We start from the raw sequence: 24081 nt of genomic DNA on the forward strand, positions 1-24081 counted from the left end.
AGGTCAGTTCTGTTCACTGTTGTGTTGCTCTCCCCATCGTTGTACCTATGGCTTCTTGATAGCATTTTAGCAGAAAGGCAATTTAAGCAATTAAGTTGTTGCACTTGTTATTTGAATTTAACATATATAATAGCACCAACAGCATCAAAGAGGGGCTTCCTTGGAGCTTCAAATACAGTGAGGAAAAGACAGTCTAATCACAGAGACAGAGCTCAAGAATGCCTTTAAGAGTAAGCGCTGCAGCTACAAAGGTGGTGATGCAGAACTGAGTATGGGATCAACACCTGAAGCACAGCACAGCACTAACGTGCACTTTAGTGCCTGGTAATCCTTATGGAGTGCAGGTTCCTGCACCAAGAGGAACATTCTGGCAATGTTTAACCAACTGACCTTGCAAGTTTGCATTTTACATCAAATCATTTGGGTGAGAGACCTCATTGCAGCTTTTCTAGGTTGCGTTGTCCTTCGGTCTCTGTTTCATATCATATGGAGAAAGATCTTTGTCCTGATAAATACACAAATGCATTATTTGAAGAGCCATGTCTGTCTGTCCAAGTTCTTAATGACAAGGAAACGACTTCAGAACACATGAAGAAGCAGGAACAGTAGGCTGGTGTTCTTAGCACTAACAGCCCTTCTGTTTTTGATGCTACAATGAAGATAAAATTATACATCAGGATTAAATAAGAAGCAATCTGTTTGCAATATTCTAAAATGGAATGTAATTTTAGTGGGTTTTTCTTTGTTTGTTATCACTGGAAGATTTCTCCCAATGAGATTAGGAATGGTCAACCAGTTGACATTTTCAGGATCAGTTAAGACTGTATCAATATAATGAAAAGCAAAGGCATAGCTGGCTTGAGCTAGTATAGCTCCATCGCTGTTAAAAGGAGTAACTTACCATTTACACAAATACAGAGCAGGATCAGCATTAGCCCACACGTGGCTGAGTTCCTTTTAGCAGTGTGGAGATAGAAGCATGCAGTGAAGGCTGACCCCGACATCCTCTCTGCCTGTCCCTGCGGAGAGCAAGAGGCAGCTTTGCACTCCAACTCAGAGCAGTGGTCTTTAGGCTGCTGTTTTGTCATCATCTGCACACTGTGGCTGGGACTGGGAGTACATCCTCCTTCACAGGACAGAACAGATCCTTCAGAGGTGCAGTCAGTAGCTGAGGCACCAGAATGGACCCAAGATGGTCTGGATGGCTGCAAGTTTTGCCAGGGCTGTTCCCGTACTGAAGCAGTGCTGCGGGCTGTGAGATCCAGGGCTTGCTGTTTGCACTGCCATGGTTAGAGCCTCACAGCGTGGGATCCTGGTCAGAGCTTCAGCTGTTGTACCACCACTAATAAATAACAGTGCAGACATTTTTTGTCTCTCTTGGCTTTGAGCAATATGAGAAAAAAATATTTTTTTTCCAATGAGCTTATTTCTGATACATGAATTCATACTAATTTAAACACAATAAATCTTTACTTTCTCTGTTGATAGCCTTTCACTGGGAGGAACAGGTGTGCTGGCTCCTCTCTCATCCTGTTGGCATTCATTTTAGCAGCAATTTTTGATAAGTTTTGTCACCTCATTGAGTACTGTGGAGAAATATTGAGTGAGCATAGGGAGTGGCAGTGCGAGAGCACAAAATTACACTCCTCATCAATCATTACCCTCTAGCAACTTCCAGGGCACTGCAAATTGCTGACTAAGAAGAGAGAATTAGTTTGATAAAATCACCATTAGTGTCAGGTCAGAATGATGTAAAGTTTTAAAGACATGGCTGTCTTCTCTGTCTCTCCTTCATCCATTAGTGCGTCTGTTCATAGAGATCCCAGTCCAGCAAAGCACGTAAGCACATGTTTAATTTTAGGCAGATCAGTAATCCCAAGGAAATCACTGGGATACTAGTCCTAAGTATGTATTTATGTGCTTCACTGGATCAAGGCCAGAATACCAATTCTTTTTTTGAGCACACAAATGATAAATATCTCTGTGAGTCAGTTTCTTGATTCAAAAACAGTTTCAGACTCACTAGCTGGACGATAAAAAAAAAAAAAAAAAGAATCTGTCAAGTTCTGGTGCTACAGAACATAGCAGTTGGCCGACAGAGCATCTTGCTTAACTTAGCTTCTTTAACCCTACTTATTTTATTTGTTGAGTTCTGTCAAATTCAGCCAGCTAGAAATCTGCCCCTGAACTTCTGCATAGCCTTCTCAAAGCTCTGCAGTTATTAAAATTCAGATCATCTTTGGTCGTTCAGAACCAGGCATAAAAGCTAAAGCCAGCTCAAGAACTGCTTTTTAAAAGTTATAGGTAAGATGCAGATGCAGCTAACATAGTTAATGAAACACATTGTGTTATGGACTTCTCTCAGTGTTGCCAGACTGCATGCCAAATACACAATTTGTTTTAAAGGTGACTTTTATTTGCCTTATGGCTTCTCAGGGTTTAGGGCTTGTTGCTTCATGATTTCAATTTTTCTTCACAATCTTGAAGACTGTAACCTTATTTCTAACGAAAAAAAAAAAAAAAAAGGAAAGAGAAAGAAAGAAAGAAAGAAAAAGAAAGAAAGAAAGAAAGAAAAGAAAGAAAGAAAGAAAGAAAGAAAGAAAGAAAGAAAGAAAGACACCCAAACAAACAAGGATAACAATGGGCTCTAGGATTCTCATATGGTCATGGGACTACAATAACTGGAAATAAGGAAAGTGTGAGGCATTGTAAGACTTTCCACAAAATCACCAACTGACCAGCATTCTTCATATATACTTAAAAACTGCTCTGAAGTTTGTTTTTTTTTTTGTTGCTTTCATTATTTGATTACACAGCTGTAATATAAGACTTCATATTCCTGACACTGTCAATCTTTTTTTTTTTTCCTTTTAGTTACAGAACTGCAGTAAGATAGTGACTTACTGTCATGCTATGCAGTCATTTATATTGAAAGGCTGAGAATGTCCGAATGTTCAGCTCTAGCCCACTCCATCATAACCAGGTGTTTCACTGCTCCACAGCCATCTAGAATTGGATGCTTGATCTACTATGACATTACATCCATCACCATCTAGCCTGGTCTTTCACGGGCCACAGACAGAATGTCTGTCTCCCATTCTGTGTTTCATTTTTACTTTGTGGAATTACTTATTTTCCTGCTTTTGAAATGAGCTTTCCTGCTTTACTCTTTTCAGAACAGCTGACCGCAACACTGCAACTTCATTGCCCAAACTGTCATATCTTGACTGTTCCAAATGCTGAAATATATCTTAATGGAAATGAATGCCATTATTCTTCATTTACAGATCAAAGGAGCAAACTTGTCTTTCATAAAACAAAAATTATATCTGTTCTGTGATAGACCTGAAAGCTAATTAATAAGAAGACATAACTATTAATCCTTGTAACAATGTCTGTCTTTGAGGCAGAAGCGCTGTGATAGATTCTCAGCAAGTGCATAAGGATGCAAGATTTTGCTAGTCCTGAGTAGTTTTACACCAGCAGAGGTGTGGACAAGCCACTGCCTTTTGATATTCCACTCTTTTGAAATGTAGCATTTTGAGCTACCAGAACTGTTTGAAGGATTGTCTACTGTCCACAGTCCATGTGAAGTCCATTGCATGCTCTCATCCAATTTTGTCATTCAATTTTGACACTACTTTGTGTTTGCAGGTGTGAAAGCTGTGGTGCTGTCTTCCACTCTGAATGCAAAGTGAAGGCGGTACCATGCCCCAGGTGCGTGCGTAAAGAATTGCAGAAGAAGCAGAAATCCTTCTGGAGGCAACTGAATATGGATGAAAACTTCGAAGAGTCTTGCAACATGTTTGAGTTGTCATATCAGAACACATGAGTTCCTTAAGGCAGCGGCCAGCCTGAAGAGAGCCTCTTCCCCAGCTGCCAGGTCAAGCAACCTCTCAGCTTAGCCAGGCAGAAATCTTTTTGCAAAATAATATCTGATCTTCATCTGTGAATAGCAGCTGCCAAAGTGGCCATAAAGCCTTGTTGGCTTTGAAATAACAATGGCTCAACTGCATTTTGCATTGAAGTCCAGCCGCTAGCTCTTATACAAAATGTGATTTACTTGAAATGCTTTAGGTCTAGCTAACTGAGCACCCAACTTTTTCTTTTCCACCTCTGGAGAAGACTTCCTCAAGACAGAAAATATTTGCTGCCATGAACACACTATTTTTGATGTTGTTCATTTAGAATTGATGAATCATCTACTTATTTATGTGTATTATTTATTATTAGCCTTGGCAAAGGTTCTGGTAAGGTGTTTGTTTCACAAAACCTCATAAGGCAGAAATGATATTAAGCCTACCTGCTACTTTTGACATGGACATGTTTTCACTTCCTCATGTTTCCAGAGCTATTTCTAAAGGATCAGCACATTTACATGTCACTCCTCCCCAAGGAAAGAAAAGTATCTCCCATCAAACCTTATTCAGGATGTTTGCAAGCATAAGATGCAGAATAATTCCTTTAGCTGTGCTTATTTATAACCACCCCAGTGGAATATTACGTAAGCAGATAAGCAGGGTACTTGCTGCTGTTCTTATTCAGGCTGGGTGTATCTGTCAAGCTCTGTCACTAAAGTCCATTCTGCTTTACGCTACTTGATCTATGTGGGGCCACATCCTCATCTCCAGTAACGTGACTTTCAAATCTCCTGCTAGGCTTGAAGACATTTCAACTGTCTACACTGGTTTTGTTTTTGTCATGTGAAGTTTACGTTACATGTTTTTCTAACCTGATCCTGGTAGACCAATAGTTGGGAAAGTGATCTTGCCCAATTTCACTAGAAAATACCCTCAAAATTGTGAAACATTAGTTTGCTGTGTTCATGTGCAATTTGTGTCCTGAGTTCTCTGGGAGCACTAGAGGATTCTATACATCTCTAGTGATTCATGTGGTGGAGAGCAAACTTCTCAAGGTATGGTTCTGCCTCGCAAACCTGGAACACAGGGAAGTACTAAACATGGTAAATTACATATATTGTGAAAGATATGACTGGAGAGATGTGTGTCATCACTAACAGTGTTCTGTTCATTGTGTTTTTACCTCCAGTGAGCACTTAGGGATCCTTCTCACTCCAGTCCACATTTTAAACTTTTTCTCCAGATGCTGCAGTAATATGTGTACTACATGCATATGAATACATTCATATTTATATACACATTTATATATACAGCAAGCAAATATGATTTCAGAAGAAAAAAGCCAGTCGCATGTGCATTTTCCTTCTCTCATGTAGGTTTGTTAAAATGCAGACTACTGATCTTTGCTTTCTATATAATATGCAGGCTGTTATTATATTCAAGGCAGAAAGCAGTCTTGATCATTGAAGCAGCTCACTAATTGCTAAGTATTTTAAATAAAAGAACAGGGTACATCGTGCTTGCATTAAAGGGCAGAAAGTCACACAATGGACTTGTATTGGAGTACAGATGGTTGCTTTTCCAGCCTCCAGTCAAAGAAAGTAGCTGAATCTGAGCTTTCCCAAATTCGAGCGCAACTTTATGTATATATATATATATAGAAGCATGTTTATATCTATATTCATTAGACAACCAGTGCCTTTCTTTTCCAGAAGTCCTTCTCCCATTGGGATTTTTTTGGAAGAAAGTAGGGGGTTTTCCATGTTCTTGGCAAAGTAGTATAGGGATTCCCACGTTTAATGAAATTGGTGAATCATGCACCTTTGTCACTAAAGTTAGTATTTCCCCTACACAGGGGCATCTCTGTTTCATTCAGCTCACTGTTTTTCATATGAAATCAGTTGCTTTCAGCTATCATCCTTAAGGATATAATGTTCCTTTAAAGTCCATTCCCATGCGAAGAACTCCCTGCACGTTCACATATGCAAACACAAGGGAAGTCTTGTGGAATTAGTCATGCAAACAGGAACTGCAGTGGTACTGGCTGAATAAACAGTACACTCCCATATTTTTCAGCATGTGTCACTACAACCAGCCTTGTGGCAAAGCTCTGAAACTGTCAGAATCTGGCAGGTACTATTTTGAATTAGCTCTAGACATAGGGGGGTGGGTCATGAAAGAAAAAAAGAAGTGACATTTTCCATATCATAATGCTTTGGAATTTAAGATATCTTACGGCATTAGTTCACATCCAGCCCAGTTTATAGAAAGGTGCTTGTGTGCACTGTCAAGTACCCTAAGGCATCAAGAAATCAAGGTTCAGGCATTGCAAGGTATTGGTAGCTTTGTCAGATGCCCTGATCTCCAAAGTGCCAGTGATGTGGGTGGTTAGGTATTCTAGTTAAATTCTGGAATAACAACAGGCAAATTTGGAGTTACTCTAGATTTGTGCAGGTATTACAGAACAGAGTTTCTTTGTTAACTGAGATTTACAGGAAAAAAAGAATATGTTGTCAACAAACCTGTTGGAATTAGTGGTGGGTCTGGAACCACTGCCATTGCTAAAGGCAAAGAACAAAAGCATGTTTTTACAATATGCTGGCAGCACCCAAAGCTTTTTGTGAAAGGATAATGTACAATACAGATCAGATTTTTTTTTTTTTTTTTAATTCAGTGTAGCTGTAAATAAGCCAGTTCCTAAATCGGATGCGATTTTTCCACCTTGAAAAATAATATAGCTTCTTCTTGTAGCTACAGGAGCTGGCTGTAATGTGGAAGATGCTTTCCTCTCAGGGATGCCTAGCTCCTGTCCATAAACAGTTATTCCATATGGATGGGTAGGGTGCAGTCTTCTATCTCTGCCTTTCAAAAATATAATTCAAGGTCTGATCCTGCCCTCAAGAATTGTGGATGCAGTAGGAATGAGCCCTGATCATTTTTTTAGCTCTGCAAGATACAAGGATAAACAGAAACTACTGCTCATGTTACTAACTCTCGAAAGATCTGACTCTAAAAGGATGGTTTTCATGCAAGAGCCAGCTGCTAGTAGGAGACACAGCTCATACTTCTGAAGGTGATTTGGGTTTTGGACAACACTGTACCCTTGTGTGGTTGTCTCTGCTGTACTAAGATAGTGCTGCACACTGGTCCCCAGTGCTACTGTTTTCCCATTCTGCAGCCTGGAGCCTGCACATGTTCTGCTCTGCAGATGGCTGGGTGGGCATTAGCTGGAAAAGTACCTGGGGTCTTTCCAGATTGCGCACATCTCTCCTCCCCACACACACCCACAGGTAGAATATGTGTATTAGTACTTCTGGTTCCATCCTACCCACACATGATATAAATATGAAGTAAGTTTGAACAATAATATTTCGTTGTGAATCAAAAATAAAATGCGCTGTTTGTCTCCTTCACAAAGAAGGTGCTTTCTTTACTAATGGAGGAGGAATAGATCTGTAGGTCCAGTTACTGCTCTTACTTGCTTGTACAGAACTTATAATCACTGTAGAAATAGGGTGCTTCACGGCAAGGGACTGTAGCCTGACTTTACAACTACTTAGAAACTTCTCAGTTTAGTTAGTCTGAGATTATTTAACCCAGGACACTGTAGATTAACTAATTCAATTCTTTTCCTCTCTACCCAAACCCTCTAGCTTTTCTTTTACGTAGACAAGGACCTACCAAGGGGATGTAAAATGCAGCTTTTTTGATATTATCAACCTACAGAAAGAAAAATTTGGATCTCTTAGGCAGAAATCTTTCTCTTTTCTTCATCTTTCTTAGGTGGTGAAAAATGTTCTTGCAGTGTGATGCAATGTCCGGGTTGGCACGTACCAACATGCACATAGGAGCTCATTGCTGGGTTGATAGGAACTGACAGTTGTGAGGGTTTCTTAAATAAGTGAGGAAATACACTTTTAGGTGAGGAATTCTTCACAATACCCTGATAGCCCTGCTAGGAGGGAATCATCAGGGTACTTAAGAGCTTCTCTTGTCAAGACTTCTCTTAATAATTAATACAAGGATACTGTGTGCATTGTTATGGGTGGATGATAATGTCCTGAAAGGCTTTAAAAACAAACAAACAAAAAAACAACAACAACAAAATGAGGATGTCTGATTACAATGAAATGGGGAAGCTGCCTGGTTGTATTTTGCTTTTTCCCTGTAGCAACAGAAGCCATCGAGTTTCCCGGGCTTTCCAAGGTCATGGTCTGGATTGCAGCCGACTGTTGATCTGTGTAAAAGAAATGTAATTGAGTAATCATCATAATCTTATCTCTTGTTTTCTGTTGCTCAGCTGCAAGCCAGTCCTCTCTCTCTTCTCGCTGTCTCTGTCCCTGTCTTGGCTCACAGTGCTGAGCCTACAGCTAGGCTTTGAGCTTCATAGCTGATCGTGTTGCTTCTGAACCAGTTGAGTCTGATCATTCTCTCCTTCATAATTTGCCTTCCAATTTTCCCTTCCCAGTAGGAGTGCCTTACAGTACTGTATATTAGTGTCTATCTTCCTGTTTTGGATTTCCTGATTGAATCTGCTGTTTGATTAACTTGTAGGCTCAAACTGAAAGTCTCCTGTGGCTATACATGCTCTTTTGCAGGAGCAGCTTAGTAAATCAGTTTGCTTGTTCTGTCCCCGTGAAGTGGGCTCTACAGGCTGCAAATACCAGCTCTGAAGATGCCAAGGTGCATGGAAATCCCTCACTTTTGCTTAATTTGGTGCCTTAAATTTTCAAAAATGAAGAATTTTGTCAGGAATGCTCTGCCATGCTGCAACGTGTTTGGCATTGGAGCTCTAAACCCTTGCTCATGGCAGTTTCCATCTTGCTAGGAGTGATGACCATAAAATTTGTTTATGATCTGTGCTTTGAAAAGGAAATATGAGAAAGGATTGCATGGAGACGGCTTTGTTTTTTATTACCTACATTTTGGAGACTAGCTGAGCTTTTCAGACAGAAATGAGGTTGCTCTTAAGTGAGAGCTTCAGAAGCTGTGGATCTGTAACAACGGCAAGCACTGGACATTAAAGCAGGATCAGGTCACGCGCAGCTTTGCTCCTCCTGGAACCAGTGGCCAGCCTGTGCCACGTGGGGAGGGAGTCCCACACTGTAAAGCTGGATCCAGGGCTGTGGCAGTGATGGCTTTTCCTCAAAGCTAATTTCAACACAGCCTGGTTCCCTGAAGGCTAACCCACTGGGGTTTGGTCAGCATTATGTTAGAGAGGGTTAGCCTGTTTAATTTTTAGCATTATTTGCTAACGTCTGCAGCTAACCCTTCCTGCGTCTGTCAGTCCCGGGCACATGTCCATGCTGACTGGAATCTTTTAAGTCCCCAAAAAAAAGTCCCATTTTTTTGACCCCAAGAAGTAGGAACCCTATTTGACAACAGCAGAGCTTTCACTGCACTTTAATAGTGTAGTGAGCAGACAGCCTGGACAATAAATAATGCGCAAAGTCCTTTACTTGAAAGCCCTGGTGTGCACACACTCCCTTGGGTCTTTTCTTAAAATGCAAGTTTCCTCCAGATCCCCTAGGGCATTGATCTAAATTAGAGATGCCACTTGTGGGCAGCGTTGGAGAAGTTCAGGCCTGGAAGGCAATTAACTGCCTAGGACCAAAGTGTAGTAGGCTCTGTCTACATACACAATCGTCAGTGGCTCAATTACTTATTTGTATCCAATCTGTGCATTAAACCAATATAAATCCTTGAGTACATAGTGCTGTTTTGGTGGAAAAAGGATTTATTTCAGTTTTGCTTATGTACTTGTCAGCAAAGTCAATCTTGCTTTAACTGAAGTGTTTTCAGACTGATTCTGAGTGGCACTGATACCTGTGATACCAGGTTGACTTACACCAGGCCCTTTTGTACTTGTCAGAAGTATGAATTCATGAGCAAAATGGGTGTTGGAAGGGCTTGAAGTGATAAAGGCAGCTTCCACATCAACATTAGCTGAGTCGAGGCAGTTTGAGGCTGGGGTAAGCTGGGTGTGATCAGCAGAGCACGAGGTTTGGTGCTGTCCCTGGCAGCCCAAGCATCCCTTCCCAGCAGAGCTCGCCTGCAGCACTTGCAATGGATTTTAGTATTAGTGGTAGCGCACCCTGAGTTTTTTGGAATCCAGTATGCGTGTGTGCTACTCTGTCTGTTAACTTATGTGTGTGTCATTGTTCTTGTATTTGTTTTGTGTTATTTTTTTTGTTTTGTTTTGGGGGGGTTGTTTTTTACTTTTGACAAGGATTTTTTTAAATTATCTGCAACTACTAGGCAATAGTCTTAATTTATTATTGATATGTAATAAATTTATCATTTAAATTCAATGAGTTGAATTGCCTGTTGACACTTGAGCAGGGTTTACTTGGGTTCACTTGTGACACCATCAGAGCACCAGTCCCTTCTGTATAAAGGCAACTGTCAATAAACACTACAAAAAAATTACTCGTCCTTTTTAATTTGCCTTCTGCTGATACTGCACCATGTGTAGGACAAGTTTTGAAAGAGTGCTAGTTTTCTTATAAATACTAATCCGTTGGTGAAAGTCTTTCAAATCTAAGCAAATTGTGATATTTTTCTCAGTTCTGAGCCAGGAGGTCTTTGGAAATTCTGTCAATGACTGCATCAGGCTTTGCATGTTTGGATTCACAGTTAAATCTGTTAGGCGCATTTGATAGCCACAAATGTCCAGATCTTTGAATGTGCTGAGCCCCAACAGTTCCCAGGAGAGCTTATTAGGAGCTGTTGTTGTCAGGCACTTTTGGGTACGGAGCTCCTGGGAGGCCCATAGGAGCTGGGGGGAAGGCTGCTCCCCACTGATGGCTGCCATGTGGACCTCTGCCAGAAAGCTCCAGGTTAAAGGACCTTGGATCCTAAGTCAGGGAGGCACCTCCTAGCTCACTGCAAGGCCCACTGAAGGGCTGGAAGGGTCGAGTTTTGCTCACGGTGTAAGGGCTGTCTTGCTCAGACAGCTCTCCATCCGACAGACATAGGAGCAGGTGTGATTCCTGTTCTCCTGTACTGCTTTTCCCAGTGCACCAGATGAGGAACAGCAGCTCCCAAGGGCTGTGGATTTGGTGCTGAGCTATGGTGAAGCTCACAGACCTATGTGCCCTGTGTGAGGGCCCCCAGAGAAATCTCTCCTGGCTTTCAAAGAAGGACATACCCACTCCCTCGCTGCCCCCCTGCCATTCCTCAGAAAGAGCAGAATTCCACCAGGAATGTCAATCCTTTCTCCTGCAGGCACCTTTGGACTTCATCCCCTTGATGAAATGGCTGCAAGCAGTGGGTTAATGTTTGATCAGGACCACACAAGCTGCACGGAAAAGCCATGTGCAAGACCTTCTTCCTCCTGATTTGCTTTACAAGGTGAGCCAATTCTCTTATGACACACACCTCTTTCCCCTTTCACTGCCACATCCCCTCCTCTCTTCATGGTCAGATATGCTGTGAAGGAAGCATCAACATAGAGCAGAGACCATGGGGTCTAGGGAGCCCTGGAAGGAGCATAGAATCGTAGAATTACGGAATATCCCGAGTTGGAAGGGACCCATAACGATCATCAAGTCCAATTCCTGCACCACACAAGTCTGCCCAAATTTTTAGACCATGTGACTAAGTGCACAGTCCAATCGCTTCTTAAATTCAGACAGGCTTGGTGCAGTGACTGCGTCCCTGGGGAGCCTGTTCCAGTGTGCAACCACCCTCTTGGTGAAGAACCTCTTTCTGATGTCCAGCCTAAACTTCCCCTCCCTCAGCTTAACACAGCAGTTTGGTTGTTTTTTGTGTTTTTTTTTGGTGGTTTGTTTTTTTTTTTTTTTTTGGTCCGCTTTTGGTTGTATTTACAGAGCTTCTCTCCTTCTTGCCCCTTCCTAGGCTCCCAGTTGTGCTCTGTTTCAGTGTATGAGCTCATCACTGAAATGTGTTGCTGAAAGGACATACCCCAGTAGCTGTCACAGACAACTTGGGGCTGGAGTTACAAGAATCATTGCTTTTGGTTTTGGTCAGGAGCTGAAATGCTGGCATTTTTCTCCCTGTTGTACATTATCATTACATGAGAGCTGTGCCCTCCAGTGAACTGCAACTCTGCCAGCAAAACCTTACATTGGCAGCCCTGTTCTTAACCCCTGCATGCTCCTCTCCCCCACAAAAGCCAAGCTTTTTGGGTAGTTCTGTTAACCTTCTGTTAGCCTTTTGTGTTAATTTATCAACTAGCCATTAGCTCAGCAGGCCACTGAAAATACCAATCAGACTGTGAATTGGAGCGTGCCCTCCAGGTCCTGTGGGAAGCAGTAGCAAAACTGGTGTTTGCTTCTGATGCTGAGCAATGGGGACAAATTGGCACCCACAGAGTATCCACCCACTTTGTTTTCTTCCTGATTGACACCCCTTATGCTGGTGGGACAGTCAGTGTCTTGTATCAGCTTATATGCTTGGGAATGCCAGATCATAGGCAAATATCATAACCCCTTAGGTCTAGCTGTGAGTGTTTTGGATTTTGTTCTTTCGTGTTCTCTTTGCACATTAAATGCATTGCAGTGAGTAGAGTCAGGAGTATTCATCGTGTCATAAGGCCAAGTCCCACGAGTGGTTCATATCACCTGAACCTGCGAACCAAGCTCCAGCTCTTCCCTGAAAGGTCAGGACACTTCTTTTTTAAAAAGCTACCCTTCTGTCTCTTAGACCAAAATTAACAGTGTTATTTGATTTTATATAGGAAGCTTGTTTTCTAAAAGGTGGCAGAACTAGAATACAGCCCTTCTTTGGGGAATAGGTGGCAGTGATAAGTCCACACATTTAAGAAGCCTTGAAGATAATGTTTGAATTAAATAAAATGTTACAAGCTCTTTGTCCAGAACTGTGCTCCAGGCTCAAGAAAACACTTTTTTTTCATTCATCTTTTCAAATTCCCATAATGTGTATGATACAATCCCAATTACAGTAGAACAACAGAACAACCCAAATGGAACTAGCTTCCTCCTCCTTTCTTTAGGGACAGAGAGGGGCCTTCTAGGTCTAAGGGTCACCAGGGCTTTTCAGTGAAAGACATGCTGAGGGCAAATGAAAATATCCTGGGAGTGTGTGTGCATAGCTCTGGTCTTTTTAAAATAGTTCTCATTTAACTAAATACTCTCCAAAGTAGTGGTTCCATCTAAAGGTCTGAGCATTACCACTGTGAGAAGGTGATGAAAAGCATCTCAGATAATCAGGTGTCACAAGTAAAACCAGACAAAGTCTCCAAGGCAAGTAGGAGTAAATTCCAGCCATTTAAAGCATTGACAAATATAAACTTTGGCATTGAGGCTGCAAACATGCTAAAAAGCTGGTCCACTGTTTATAGTAAGTGACTCTTGATTTTCTATAATTGAGTCTGAGGTGTTAGCCTCAGATATTAAAAATGAAGTTGTGAAGTTCATCTGGAAAGTAAGGAAGTCAGATAAGAGCTTGCGTTAAGGGCTGGACTTTACATTGACTTGAAAGTTTCAGGTGTTTATCACGTAGATACAATATGATGTATTTAGAGGTGAACAGGAAGGAATTGTTAGTAATGCTAAACATTGTTTAAATGTAAGAAAGTGCAAGTTACTGATTCTGTGTACAAAAAGAATAGATGCAATCAGTGTGCGTAGAACAGTTCAGACCAAACAGTACTCATAACATGAAAGGTTATAAATAAGTCTCAGCTGTGACTTACACTACAGGCAGGTATTTGAAATACAGTGATGAAGGCATGAAACAAGATGAGTGTCTCTCTACTGACTTGTGCCTTGCCCTGCAAGTAATCCCACTGATTTCTGTGAATGCCTTGTTCACAGACACCTGGGGAAGCAAGGTCAGGGTGGAAGAACTGAAACCCCAGCACCATTCTGTCAGCAGGCGTTGGCATGCAATTGCTTGGGACACTGGTGGATGTTGTTTATTGTGTACTTATTGCAAAATGTCCTGTTCCAGCTTGGACTCTGCACTTTTGAAGCGCATTCATTTCTGATTTAACAAACAGCATGATCGATCCTTTAAGCAGATACAAGTTCTGCTGATTTAAATGAAAGCTGCGTAAAAGAACCAGAGCTGGGCTCTCAGTGTTCAGAGACATGAGCTGTAGCAGTTTATATCATTGGCAGATTCCTTGTAAAATGAAAAAGAAGTGACTGCATGTGCATTCAGCACAGAGTTAACCCTGGGTGATAGCAGGTAAAAAAGGGTGAAAGTATAATAAAAGTATGAGTCTCTACTGCAGGTATTTACACAGTATTGACATTGTTAGCCATGCTTAGAGATTTATGTCAAGTGTTACTGCGCTGTCATAAAATAATAAAGTACTTCTGTGAAGGGCTTAGGGCAAAGGGGAGACAAAGAAGTCTCGCTATATAAGGCCCTTCTCCAGCTCCGGTGGTAATCCATGGGAATGTTTCCCTAGCTGTCAGCAGAAGCTGCATGGAGGCCTGCTAGGGGAAGGCAAGCAGAAGTGGCATGTTTGCTATGTTTAGAGCAGGTAACCAGTGGTTTTGTCCCAGGGAGGATATTACTACCACCCAGTTTCAGGATGCAAGATGAGTCTGCCTTGCAGTCAGTGGAGACGAGGGTTCCTCCTCAAAGCAGGGATGTATCTGAACTGAATTATCTTTTTGCGTTTATAGAAGTGCTGACAAGGACCCACAAAAGCTGAAAGATTACATTAAAAAAATGCTGTGCTCAATGTGGCTGGGAGGCCAAAAGGGCAAGAAGAGTCCCGTGTCCCTGGGCTTCTGCACCAGGCATCCTGGACTCAGCACACTTTCAGCTTTGGGCTCTTGCAGCTCCATTTCTCACAGTAGGCTCACAGTAGGCATCCCCTCAACATTTTGGCTGCAGGACCAGATTTTGCAGCTGAACTCAATGTTTATATGTAGTGGAAAACTGAAATGTCAGTGCCAATCAGTCAGAGCACTGGGGAGTTTGGATCCAGGCACAATGCCTGCCTGTCCTTGGGTCCGTATCTGCAGTTTGTGTGCCCTACTCCAGTTTGTATGCCCTACTCATTGCCTCTGCCCTTGGTGAGGTTGGGGTAACACTTACTCTCCAAGCCGTGCTGATACCTGGGACTTGGTAGCCTTGCTGCAGAAAATTATTGCTGCAGAGAGGTATTGCTCTTCTACTAGGGGTGGTTTCCTGTTAGATTCTTCTGCATGGGAAGGCATTTTGCTGCCTCTTTCCAAATAAAGGAAATAATTCTTTTCCACCAAATCATTTAGCAGAATTGTTTCCCCCATGGCAGTCGCATAGCTCTCTTGCTAAGGGTTGGGAGAGCCTGCCTCCTGACTCTGCTCTGGACAATGCTTCTCAAAAATCAGGCAGCTATAAAAAAGAGAAATGCCTCTGTTGAAAAGGGAGCTTTCAGAGCCCTTCATAAACTTGCTTTCCCTGCTGAAAACCAGAGTGCTCCACTGTTCTGTGGGAGAGCTGGCACAGGCAGTTTGTAGAACATGGGTTGGTAGGTGTTGAACCCTTCAACATCTGACCCCATGTGTCTCACCTGGCTGAGCTAATTTTCTGCCTAGGCAACTAGATGAATGAGCTTTCCTCTCCATGACCATACTTCTTGTCATGGCCTGTGTCAGAAGCCTGACGCATGCCAGTTCCTGTCCCAGATGGTGTCTCAAAAACGTGTAAGTAGGGCTGAAATTTGTCTCTCATACATCAGTTACATCAGCCTCCAAACCCTAGGGCTGACCGCACTGGAGCAGCTCTCAAAGTGCTTATTCCATGGCTCACTCCAGCTGAATCTGCGAGACTGGAGCTGGTCTCTCCTTAGAGTCCTGGAATGTGTCACTGTGGCAATAAATAGCCTCAGTCCCGTGACACGTGGTGTCCCTTTCAGTCCTCCAGCTCTTGGCTCAGCTGGTGCCAAAGACGTGGTCCAGGTGTGTTCCCTTACTCCCAACAATACTGCAGGCTCCCAGTCCACAGGTCTGCCACGCAGCCTGGCAGAGAACTGTAGGACCTGCCCTTGCTTCCCACTGGCCATGGGCAGCAGTGAGGGATTTTAAGCTCAGTTTGTTCAGAAGTGAACGCTCCCTCGCACATGTGCCCAGAGGAGCGGGCTGTGGCATCGGCATCCCCCTGGCTTTGTGTGTGATCTTTTCCCATGAATATCTCAGTGGTGTCCTCATCACATGAACTCTTCAGCCCCTGGGGTGGTGAGAAGGCCTCGGAGATTGAGGAGACCCTTTTAGTTTGTACATCTCTTGCTCTGCATTAGCCACCCATTAAAATTACTAGCTTCACTTTTCTCTGTAGGAATTTGGAGGGGACCTTGGACCGAACTGTAGGGGCGTGCATGCAGGAGAGGCAGAGAGCTGAGCGTGTCTCGCACTCCTCACACTCCTTCTCTTCTTTTTATTGACCCAGCTCACTGATTGGAAAAGACCCATGTCCCCCCCACGGCCCCCTCTTCCTCCCCAGCCGCACAATTGTCACCGCCAATTAGTGCATTGTTAGGGCACACAATGGCGCTGTGGCCACTGGAATGGGACGCTTTTGTGCGTCTCCAGTCGGCCGTAGGGGCAGTCAAGATTCATTTAGGGCCTTACACAACATGGACAGAAAATACTATCAGAAAAGCAAAAGGGGGAAAGAAAAAGAGAGAGGGAGAGAGAGGTAGCAAGAGGAGGGGAGGGGGGAAGTCTGCTATTCAGGGGTTAGCCCAGCCGCATGAAAGGCCCAAGAAGCAGTGCCACATTGAAGACGCCCCTTGGAACACAAAAAGGAACCAGGGCTTAATAGTAATTAGTGGGCAAACTGCAAAGAGCACCGTGGCTCTCCAGCGAACTGCTTACTGCCACCGCTTCCCCTTCCCCCTTCCCTGTGGATCCAGCCGGGAGGGGAGCAGCTCAGGGATGGGAACTGGCCCCGTCCTCCTCTACCCACCACGCTCTGGGGAGGCCCCATCCAGCGCTTCTTTGTGGCAGGTAAATCGAGTGTCATTCTAAAGCTCACAGCCAAATGCAAGAGGTGTTTTGCAGGCAGAGCAAGATGTAGGGAATGGTTTCAGAATCACAACTGTTTCAAGGACCTTTAAAGCAGTCCTGTTCCCTTTTGCTGCCTGGCAGCAATGCACCTTGCAGCTGGGCTGCATTTGTCCACAGCCTGGTCCTCTTCCCCCAGCAAAACCTCAGAGATCCCTACTGTTCTTATTTCCCTCTTTACTCATAAAATAATCATCTGTATATGATTTTATGATCTCTGTATTTATTTTTTTAAAGAAAATCCATGGAAGAAAGCTGCAGGACAGTGATTAGTTTATTTGCTGTTCTCAGCTAATGGATGTGCATATATATTTAGGCAAAGCAGCTCTGTAGACTTAGTAGCTATGAAGAATCTGTTCAGGCTGAGCACCAGACCTCACCATCTCTTCTCCATGAAAGCCTGCACATTGTGAACAACACCTGCATCCATCCTTTTCCCCTCATCTCTGTGCCAGATCTCAGCCACTGTAAGGTCTGCATTGGTACAGAATTTCTTCAAGCACATTTTGGCCCAGCATTGCTTGGGCTTGTCTTGGGTAGCTGCATTAGAGCACAGATAAATACATTTAATCTCTACTTCTGTAGAGATCAGCTTGTTGCTGTTGTCATTCTCAGCTCATCCCCTGAACTGCTCATGCTAGCTTTAGTCAAGAGCTTACACGCCTCACACTTAGCTGCATCTCAGGTATATTCCAAGTTAAAAGATCCATAAGGCAGGTTTGACCTCACATAAATATTCTTAAGTATTGAGGAGGAATTCAGGGCATCCTCGCTTAAACTGAGACACAAAATTAGGAATGATTCTTTTTATGTTCTAAGGAAAATCCATGGAAGAAAGCTGCAGGGCACAGTGCTTAGTTCAGCTAATGGCTGTGCATCTCATTTTTCTTTGGATGTAGGAGTGCTGGAGCAGGTTCTGATCTTGAGCACAACTGCACACAACCCCATAAAACTTAGCTGTGCTCTTGTGGATTCAGCTCAGTATAAATTGGACAAGACACCAACCAACCAAATTTAGCCGTCTCTGCTGGAAATGTTCCTGAACCACAGTGCATGAGGGAGATATGCACACATGTACAATTCTGGTCCACTACTTTTCTTCATGTAGAGGCTGGAAAAAACTCCCAGTTTCCTCTATTATCTGCAGCAACTGCAGCTAACTGTCTTCTCACCTCGTCCTGCTCCTTGCCTAAGGGGAAGTGTTTAGTCCTGGAGGGATGCAGCCAGGCAGGCCCTCTCTTCTCTCTAAGATGCCCAAGCATATTTGGGAAATGCAGCTGCTTCTCCAGTACCAGTCTTTTTTTTCCCACAAGCTGGAAGCCATAGCTACTCTGTATGTCTATACAAAATCAGTTTGATTGTATCAGGACGGTGCAAACAGGATTCACAACCAAGATTCCCTGTCCATCCAAAATCCCATCACGGGTTTCACAGGAAGCTGAGGGTAGCACAGCAGGCATCAAGGACTTGGCTGGCATTGCCAGGATGGCCCCCGCAAGGTAAACATGGTCGGGGAGCTCACAGTGTATGTGTCTCACAGATAGGGCTGGTTGAAGGCACTGTCTCGCAATGCAGAACGTGTCTGTCTCACACCAGCCACAACACATCCTCACTCTGCTAATTAGCAACATCCCTGGCAGAGTCTCAGCTGAAAGGATTAAACTGTCTTCTCACCTTGTCCTGCCCCTTCCTCACCCAAGGGGGGATGTTTAGTCCTGGAGAGATGCTGCCAGGCAGGCCCAGGTAAGGAGGTGGTCTCGTTCCCCTCCAGAACGCAATTCTTTCAGAAAGGGATTTTTTCTCCTGGACTGTCTGTCCTGACCGAATAGACACACAGCCTCGCAGCCCTGTGGTGTGGTGCTGGAGGTTGTCAGCGTAATGTGCTCTAGGGGAAGGGAAACAGAGAGCAGTGTCTGCAGCGGGAGCCAGAGATGTCTTTTTCCAGCTTAGGCCCAAACGGCTGATTTCCCAGCTCTGTGTGGTAAATCACAGAATTTTTCTGTCTGTAAAAGCAGGAGAATTGTCTGTCCTTTCTCCTGTTTTTTGTTCCTTGGCTGCTCAGCTTGCGAGCTGTTTGTACTGCAGGTACATTGAGCACCTGGCACTGCGAGGGGCAAATAATGAAGTTGTGTGGTGGAAGCTTGCACAGTAACTTCTCCGTGTGCACCCAGCAGGGTCCTGTCTGCCTCGTGGTGGCATAACTGCGGGGGGTCTGGCAGTGCCAGCCTGTGGCAGGCTTGGAGAAGGGCTCAGCCACTGCTTTACCCTAGATAGCAGAACAGTTCATTTCACCACCGTGAGAGAAATACACACAGAGTGAATTCTGCTGCAGACACACAGACTTCTCTGAGCAAAACGCTGAACCAAGCTACTCCACTGGTTTTATGCCATAGGGAAGGTGCTGGTCTGTGTGGACCAAACCCTGTCTTTGTAGATGTTGTGCTACCTTTTTTTTTGTCAGGATGTCACTTATATAAAATCTGTTTGATTGCATCTGTTCAGAAAAAAAAAAAAAAAAAAAAAAAAAAAAAGCCTGGAAGAGGACTAGACAACCTGGTCATCAAAGATTTTTGGCAACACTTTTCCAGCACTCGTGTAAGGATTGAAAATGTGTTGGTGCACTTTTTCGTATCACCAGTATATATCCCAAGCAGTACTGCACATTGCAGAGAGGTACAGGATTTAGATAACACATGCCTTTTTTTCGCCCTGCAAATCTCTTGATGTGCTCCAGTTCCATAACACTAGTCCCTGCTGAAGCTGTTGCTTTTTAATATCAGCATCTGCAGATTGCATGTTTGTTAATTCTTCCTATCTGCCTAATGCCTGAATGCAAAGGTTGCTAGCAACATCCTTTCCAAAATCATTTTGACCTGTGTATTATGTTATCCTATGAATAACTCATAGAAGGAAGTAATCAAAACGTGTATAGTTCCAGCTAGTGCTAATTGCCTTTTCATCTCAGTTTCAGTCTCTTTTTACTCGTGTCCTTAATAAATGTTGATTATGCAGGGATTTAAATCTGTATCTCAACAGAATTTGGTTCATTTGATGTGAATGACATGACTCACTAAGCCTTAACTCCAGATATTCCTCCAGCCCTCTCTCAAGCACTTCAAGGATGTCAAAAGCACATACTGGGAATCCAAAGTGCCTGGTCTTTGCAAGAATGCCTAAAAGGTCAGAGAAAGGACATTGTTTCAGAAGGTCTCTGGCTGGGTGTTTACTCACTGATTTGTGGAAACCTGAAAACACAGCACATGTGTATGGCACACAAGGTTTTATCTTTCTAGGGAACTACAGATGAGTACACATACAGGATAAAATTTTCAAATGATATGTGATTTTGGTTGCCTCTAATCATGAGTGGCCACTATGGCACATCATGGAGGTACCCAATCTTCAGAGGATAAGTGTGCAACAATTTCTGAAAATAAAGACCCCTTACAGTTGTCTCAGGAGGGTCCAGAATCAGCGGACCTGGAAAATCTTGGGATCACAGCATCTGGAGAGGCTAGTGAAGAAATGCAGTCCTAGTGGATGAGGTGTTTGAAATGTATTCTGGTGTATGACACTCTATTTTCATGAAAGGACAGACTGAATTTACTCTTAACAGCAGCAGTTACTACTGTACATTTTTCACCCATTCATAGATTTTTAAGGCCAGGAGAGACCACCCATATCCACAGGTGATCATACCAACAGCAGTTCCTTTGTAAAGGGCCAGTTCTCTTGGAAACATTTCTGTTCTGACTCTCTGAAAGCGTGCAGGACCGCGCTGCCTCCTGGCTGAGGTCTGCCTCTTTCCTGGCAAGCTCTTGGCACCCCAGGATTTCCGTGTCCCCTGCTCCAGGACCTCCTCCAGTCCTGTCCTCACAAGGCTTCCCAGACAGGGGGCTTTTAGACCTTTTCCATGATGGGACAGGAAACCTCCTATCTTTTCCTGATGCTGCAGGATTTTTCAGAAGTACAGGCAGCTTGCCCTATTTGGCACAAACTAGTATGTTTTGCATTGTTCTTTAATGTTGGAATTTTCCACAAAACAGAAATTTCAAGTTTTAGCCAGCTTCAGTGCATGCTGCTGGAGCATTTTCTCTGGAGGATTTTCACCTTGGCCTTTACAAACTTGTATCCCAGCTCTGAACTATTTGCTACATTTTCAGCCACAGGTTCCTCCTATAACCTGTCCATCTCGTACAGATTAGAGAACTGACTAGTAATACTTTTGCCCCCAAAATAAAGGTCCGTAACTGTTATGAAGTTTATTTAAATTTGAGTAAAGAGCAAGCAAATAGAAATGGTTTTGAAGGTTGTGACCTGAGGCAGGGTACAGAAAGCATTATGCCAAAGCTGAACTGCTCTGAGCAGTTTCACACTGAAGGTATCTCACAGCAAAGGAGAGGGCAGGAAAATGAAACATGTTTAGAGATGGCAATGATCAAAACAGCACTAGTTTGAAGATAAGGTAAGCAATAATTAGTCTGTATTATTACTTAACAAAAGCATTTAATAGCTCCCACATATGAGTTGAGGTTTTGTTTTACTCCTGTGGCCAGAGCTGAAGCTGCTGTAAGCCAGTGCTGATCTTTGCCGGGGGTGAAGCCCTGCTCCTGCTCACCTGCCAGGGAGCAGCTCCTCAAATCTGCACCAGTGCTGCACCACCACAGCCAGCATTTGCATTTTCATGTGCCAGCCCCCAGCAGGCTACAGGACAGTGTTGACAGTCCCACCTCACATGCAAGTAGAGGGTTAGACGTGCCATGGTGGAAACCACACCTTCATGGCTGTTAAAGTCTCCTTTGGTGGACATTCAGATCAGACAGGGCAAAATTCTGGTGGTCTGCAGGAAATGCACAGCTCTCAGCTGGGAAACAGCCTGAGCTGCTCAGACCACTAGAGGGGCCAGTGCTGGCCCCCTGGTCAAGAAAAAATCCCAGATTTCATGCTTCGGGGTTGCTCTTTTGGCGTCTTTCCTGAGAGCTTGATGCATTTATAGCTATAAGCATGCAAATGGTGTGCAGTACAATCACCCTGCTTGGAAATCCCAGCAGAGCAAATTATTTAACTCTGAAAAAATACTTGGAGTAACTGCTTTGCAATATATGGAGCGGTGAGCATTTCAGAAACAGTCTAACTATGTATTTAAACAGTCATTACTGCCTTCTGGGTAAATAACACATGTTTTTGAAATGGTCTCTATACACAATAGACACTAACACAATAAATCCTAATTGCTCTGAAGGACCCATTAGGCACTATGAGGTCAATAAATGGTAGAGGTTTTTTGAAAGTCACTCACCATGTTGTTACATACAGCACAATTTGAAAGTCCATAAATAAGTATTTGCCCAATGAAGAGTGAGGGCTTTGCCAGGGCCATACTAATTTATCATGTCAACTTCTCTATGGGGACTGTTTTCAAAGGCCAATGTTAAAAAAAAAAAAAAGAAAAAAAAGAAAAAAAAAATAAAGCAGTTGAGGGGGAGGGCAAAGGATGGTGCGATGTGTTTCAAAAAGAAGTTTCACGCTAGAAAATGCCCACCGAGAAAACCAAGTGTAAAGTTCACTGCCTCTTCCCCATCTTGGCATGGTGTGAATCGCCATGAGATTTGAAGAGCAGTGTGGTTGTGGTGCTGGGGGCTGGGCTGCGGGGTGGCAGGGACCTTTCCTTGCACCCCCGACCCTTTGGGCCATGGCCCCAGTCCTGCCTCTGCCTTCTGTGTGTGGTGGTGGTGGCACCTTGGGACAGGAACACCCCTTCTGTGCGCCAAGCACGCCTCACAGACCCTGGTCCCAGTCCCTGTGGACACCAACAAAGCTAATCATGTGCTTCTTATGTGCTCACATAAATAATATTAAGTAATAGTTGACAAGTCCAGCAAGATGAGCTTCAAGTAAGCTGCTCTTGCCAATTTTACATTAATCTTCCTTATCTGAAGTTTTGGTTGCATTTTACAAACCAGAGCACTCTCATCAGCTGTTGGTACAATCTGTGTCACTGTTAGAAACCAGGTTTTGCATTAATTCACTCAGAAAGTGTCCAGTACCATGTAGCTTCTTGAATATGACTCCAATTTGGCATGGGTTTGTTTTCTCACAGTATTTTACAATGTGTAATCGTGCAGGTAGATATAAAAACAAACAGTAGTGATGCAGGTTAGGGTTTTCAAGTTTAGCAAGGCTCTCATGGTGAAAAGCATTCAAGTGATTTAAATCCGAATTCCTGTCCCCAGCCGACAGCTTTCAAATCATTTGAGCTCATGAGAAAATGCTGCCCCCCCGCTGCTGATGCACTTGGGTAGGACTCAGGTGCCAGGGTCCTGCTGCACGTGCTGGCAGCAATTCTCCGCCTGCCCTGCCTGCTCTCAGAGCATCACCCTGTGCCTCTGCCTGCCAGGTCCCTCCCAGGCAGGGACCGTGGTCCCTTATAGGGCCCCTGCTCTGGGTTTGGGGCCGGCAGGTCGGTCTTGGTGCCAGGGCTTGCAGTGCTGGCAGCCCAAGGCCTCGTGTCTCAGGTGGGAACGCAAAGGGCTGGAAGCCGCCGCAGCCCTCGCTAAGCCGTGGTTATCAGGGGTCACTGCTAATTTGAGCAGCGCCTGAGCTAGCACGGCCTCCAGCTGGGGTGAGTGACAGGCTGCCCGCCGGCACCAGGAGCCCCGAGTCACCTCCCTCCTGGCAGCCTGGGACTTGGCAGCAGCACAGGCAAAACTGGGATTTGCTGCACCAAGCAAGAGGGGTTGAGGGCCAGGGTCGGCTCACGGGTCCTGCGGCAGGGCTGTGCTTCCAGCCCGGTGTGGGTACAGCGAGGTCGCTGCTCCCAGCTTTGTCCCTGCCCGCAGCCCGGGCTGAAAGGCTTTTTGCAGATGTCTGCTGGGTTCTCCAACAAGGGCAAGAGCAACAGCTGGCCTTTGCCAAGGAAGCTCGCTCAGCCCTTCCCTGAAGTGTTTTAAAAGTCACGGTATCCTTCACAAAAGTAGTTGGTAGCGGTAAACAGTGAATGCTGACAATAAAGCAGAGAAAGAACCAAAAGCAGAAATACTTACCATCTTCTTTCACTCTGTTTCTACCAGAAACCACTTCACTTCATCTCAGCTGGAAATGCAATGATGATTGGAAGGGGCGTCCGTGAGGACACGCACTGCCAGCCCCTGCCGCTGCCCTTCGGGCTGGAGCCATGAGCAGGGCCAGGCCAGGCATCCGAGCAGACCTGTCTGACGTGGTGGAGCTTCATG

The 24081-nt window shown here is 44.1% G+C and overlaps 1 protein-coding gene across 5 annotated transcripts in view; it reads left to right on the top strand.

Annotated features, from left to right (window-relative positions):
• Nucleotides 1-10269, top strand: part of PLEKHM3 (pleckstrin homology domain containing M3) — a 94475-nt gene extending 84206 nt beyond the window's left edge. For 3 of the 5 annotated variants that reach the window (XM_082763116.1, XM_082763117.1, XM_082763115.1), the window contains one exon: nt 3655-10269. In XM_082763116.1, the coding sequence (XP_082619242.1) occupies nt 3655-3832 (178 nt within the window). In that variant the 3' untranslated portion in view covers nt 3833-10269. The remainder of the gene's footprint in view (nt 1-3654) is intronic. The other 2 variants (XR_014317751.1, XM_082763119.1) reach the window with 2 other exon arrangements.
• The last annotated feature ends 13812 nt before the right edge of the window (nt 10270-24081 follow it).

The sequence above is a fragment of the Aythya marila genome (genome assembly GCF_965140915.1).
Source record: "Aythya marila genome assembly, chromosome: 6".
NCBI lineage: Eukaryota > Metazoa > Chordata > Aves > Anseriformes > Anatidae > Aythya > Aythya marila.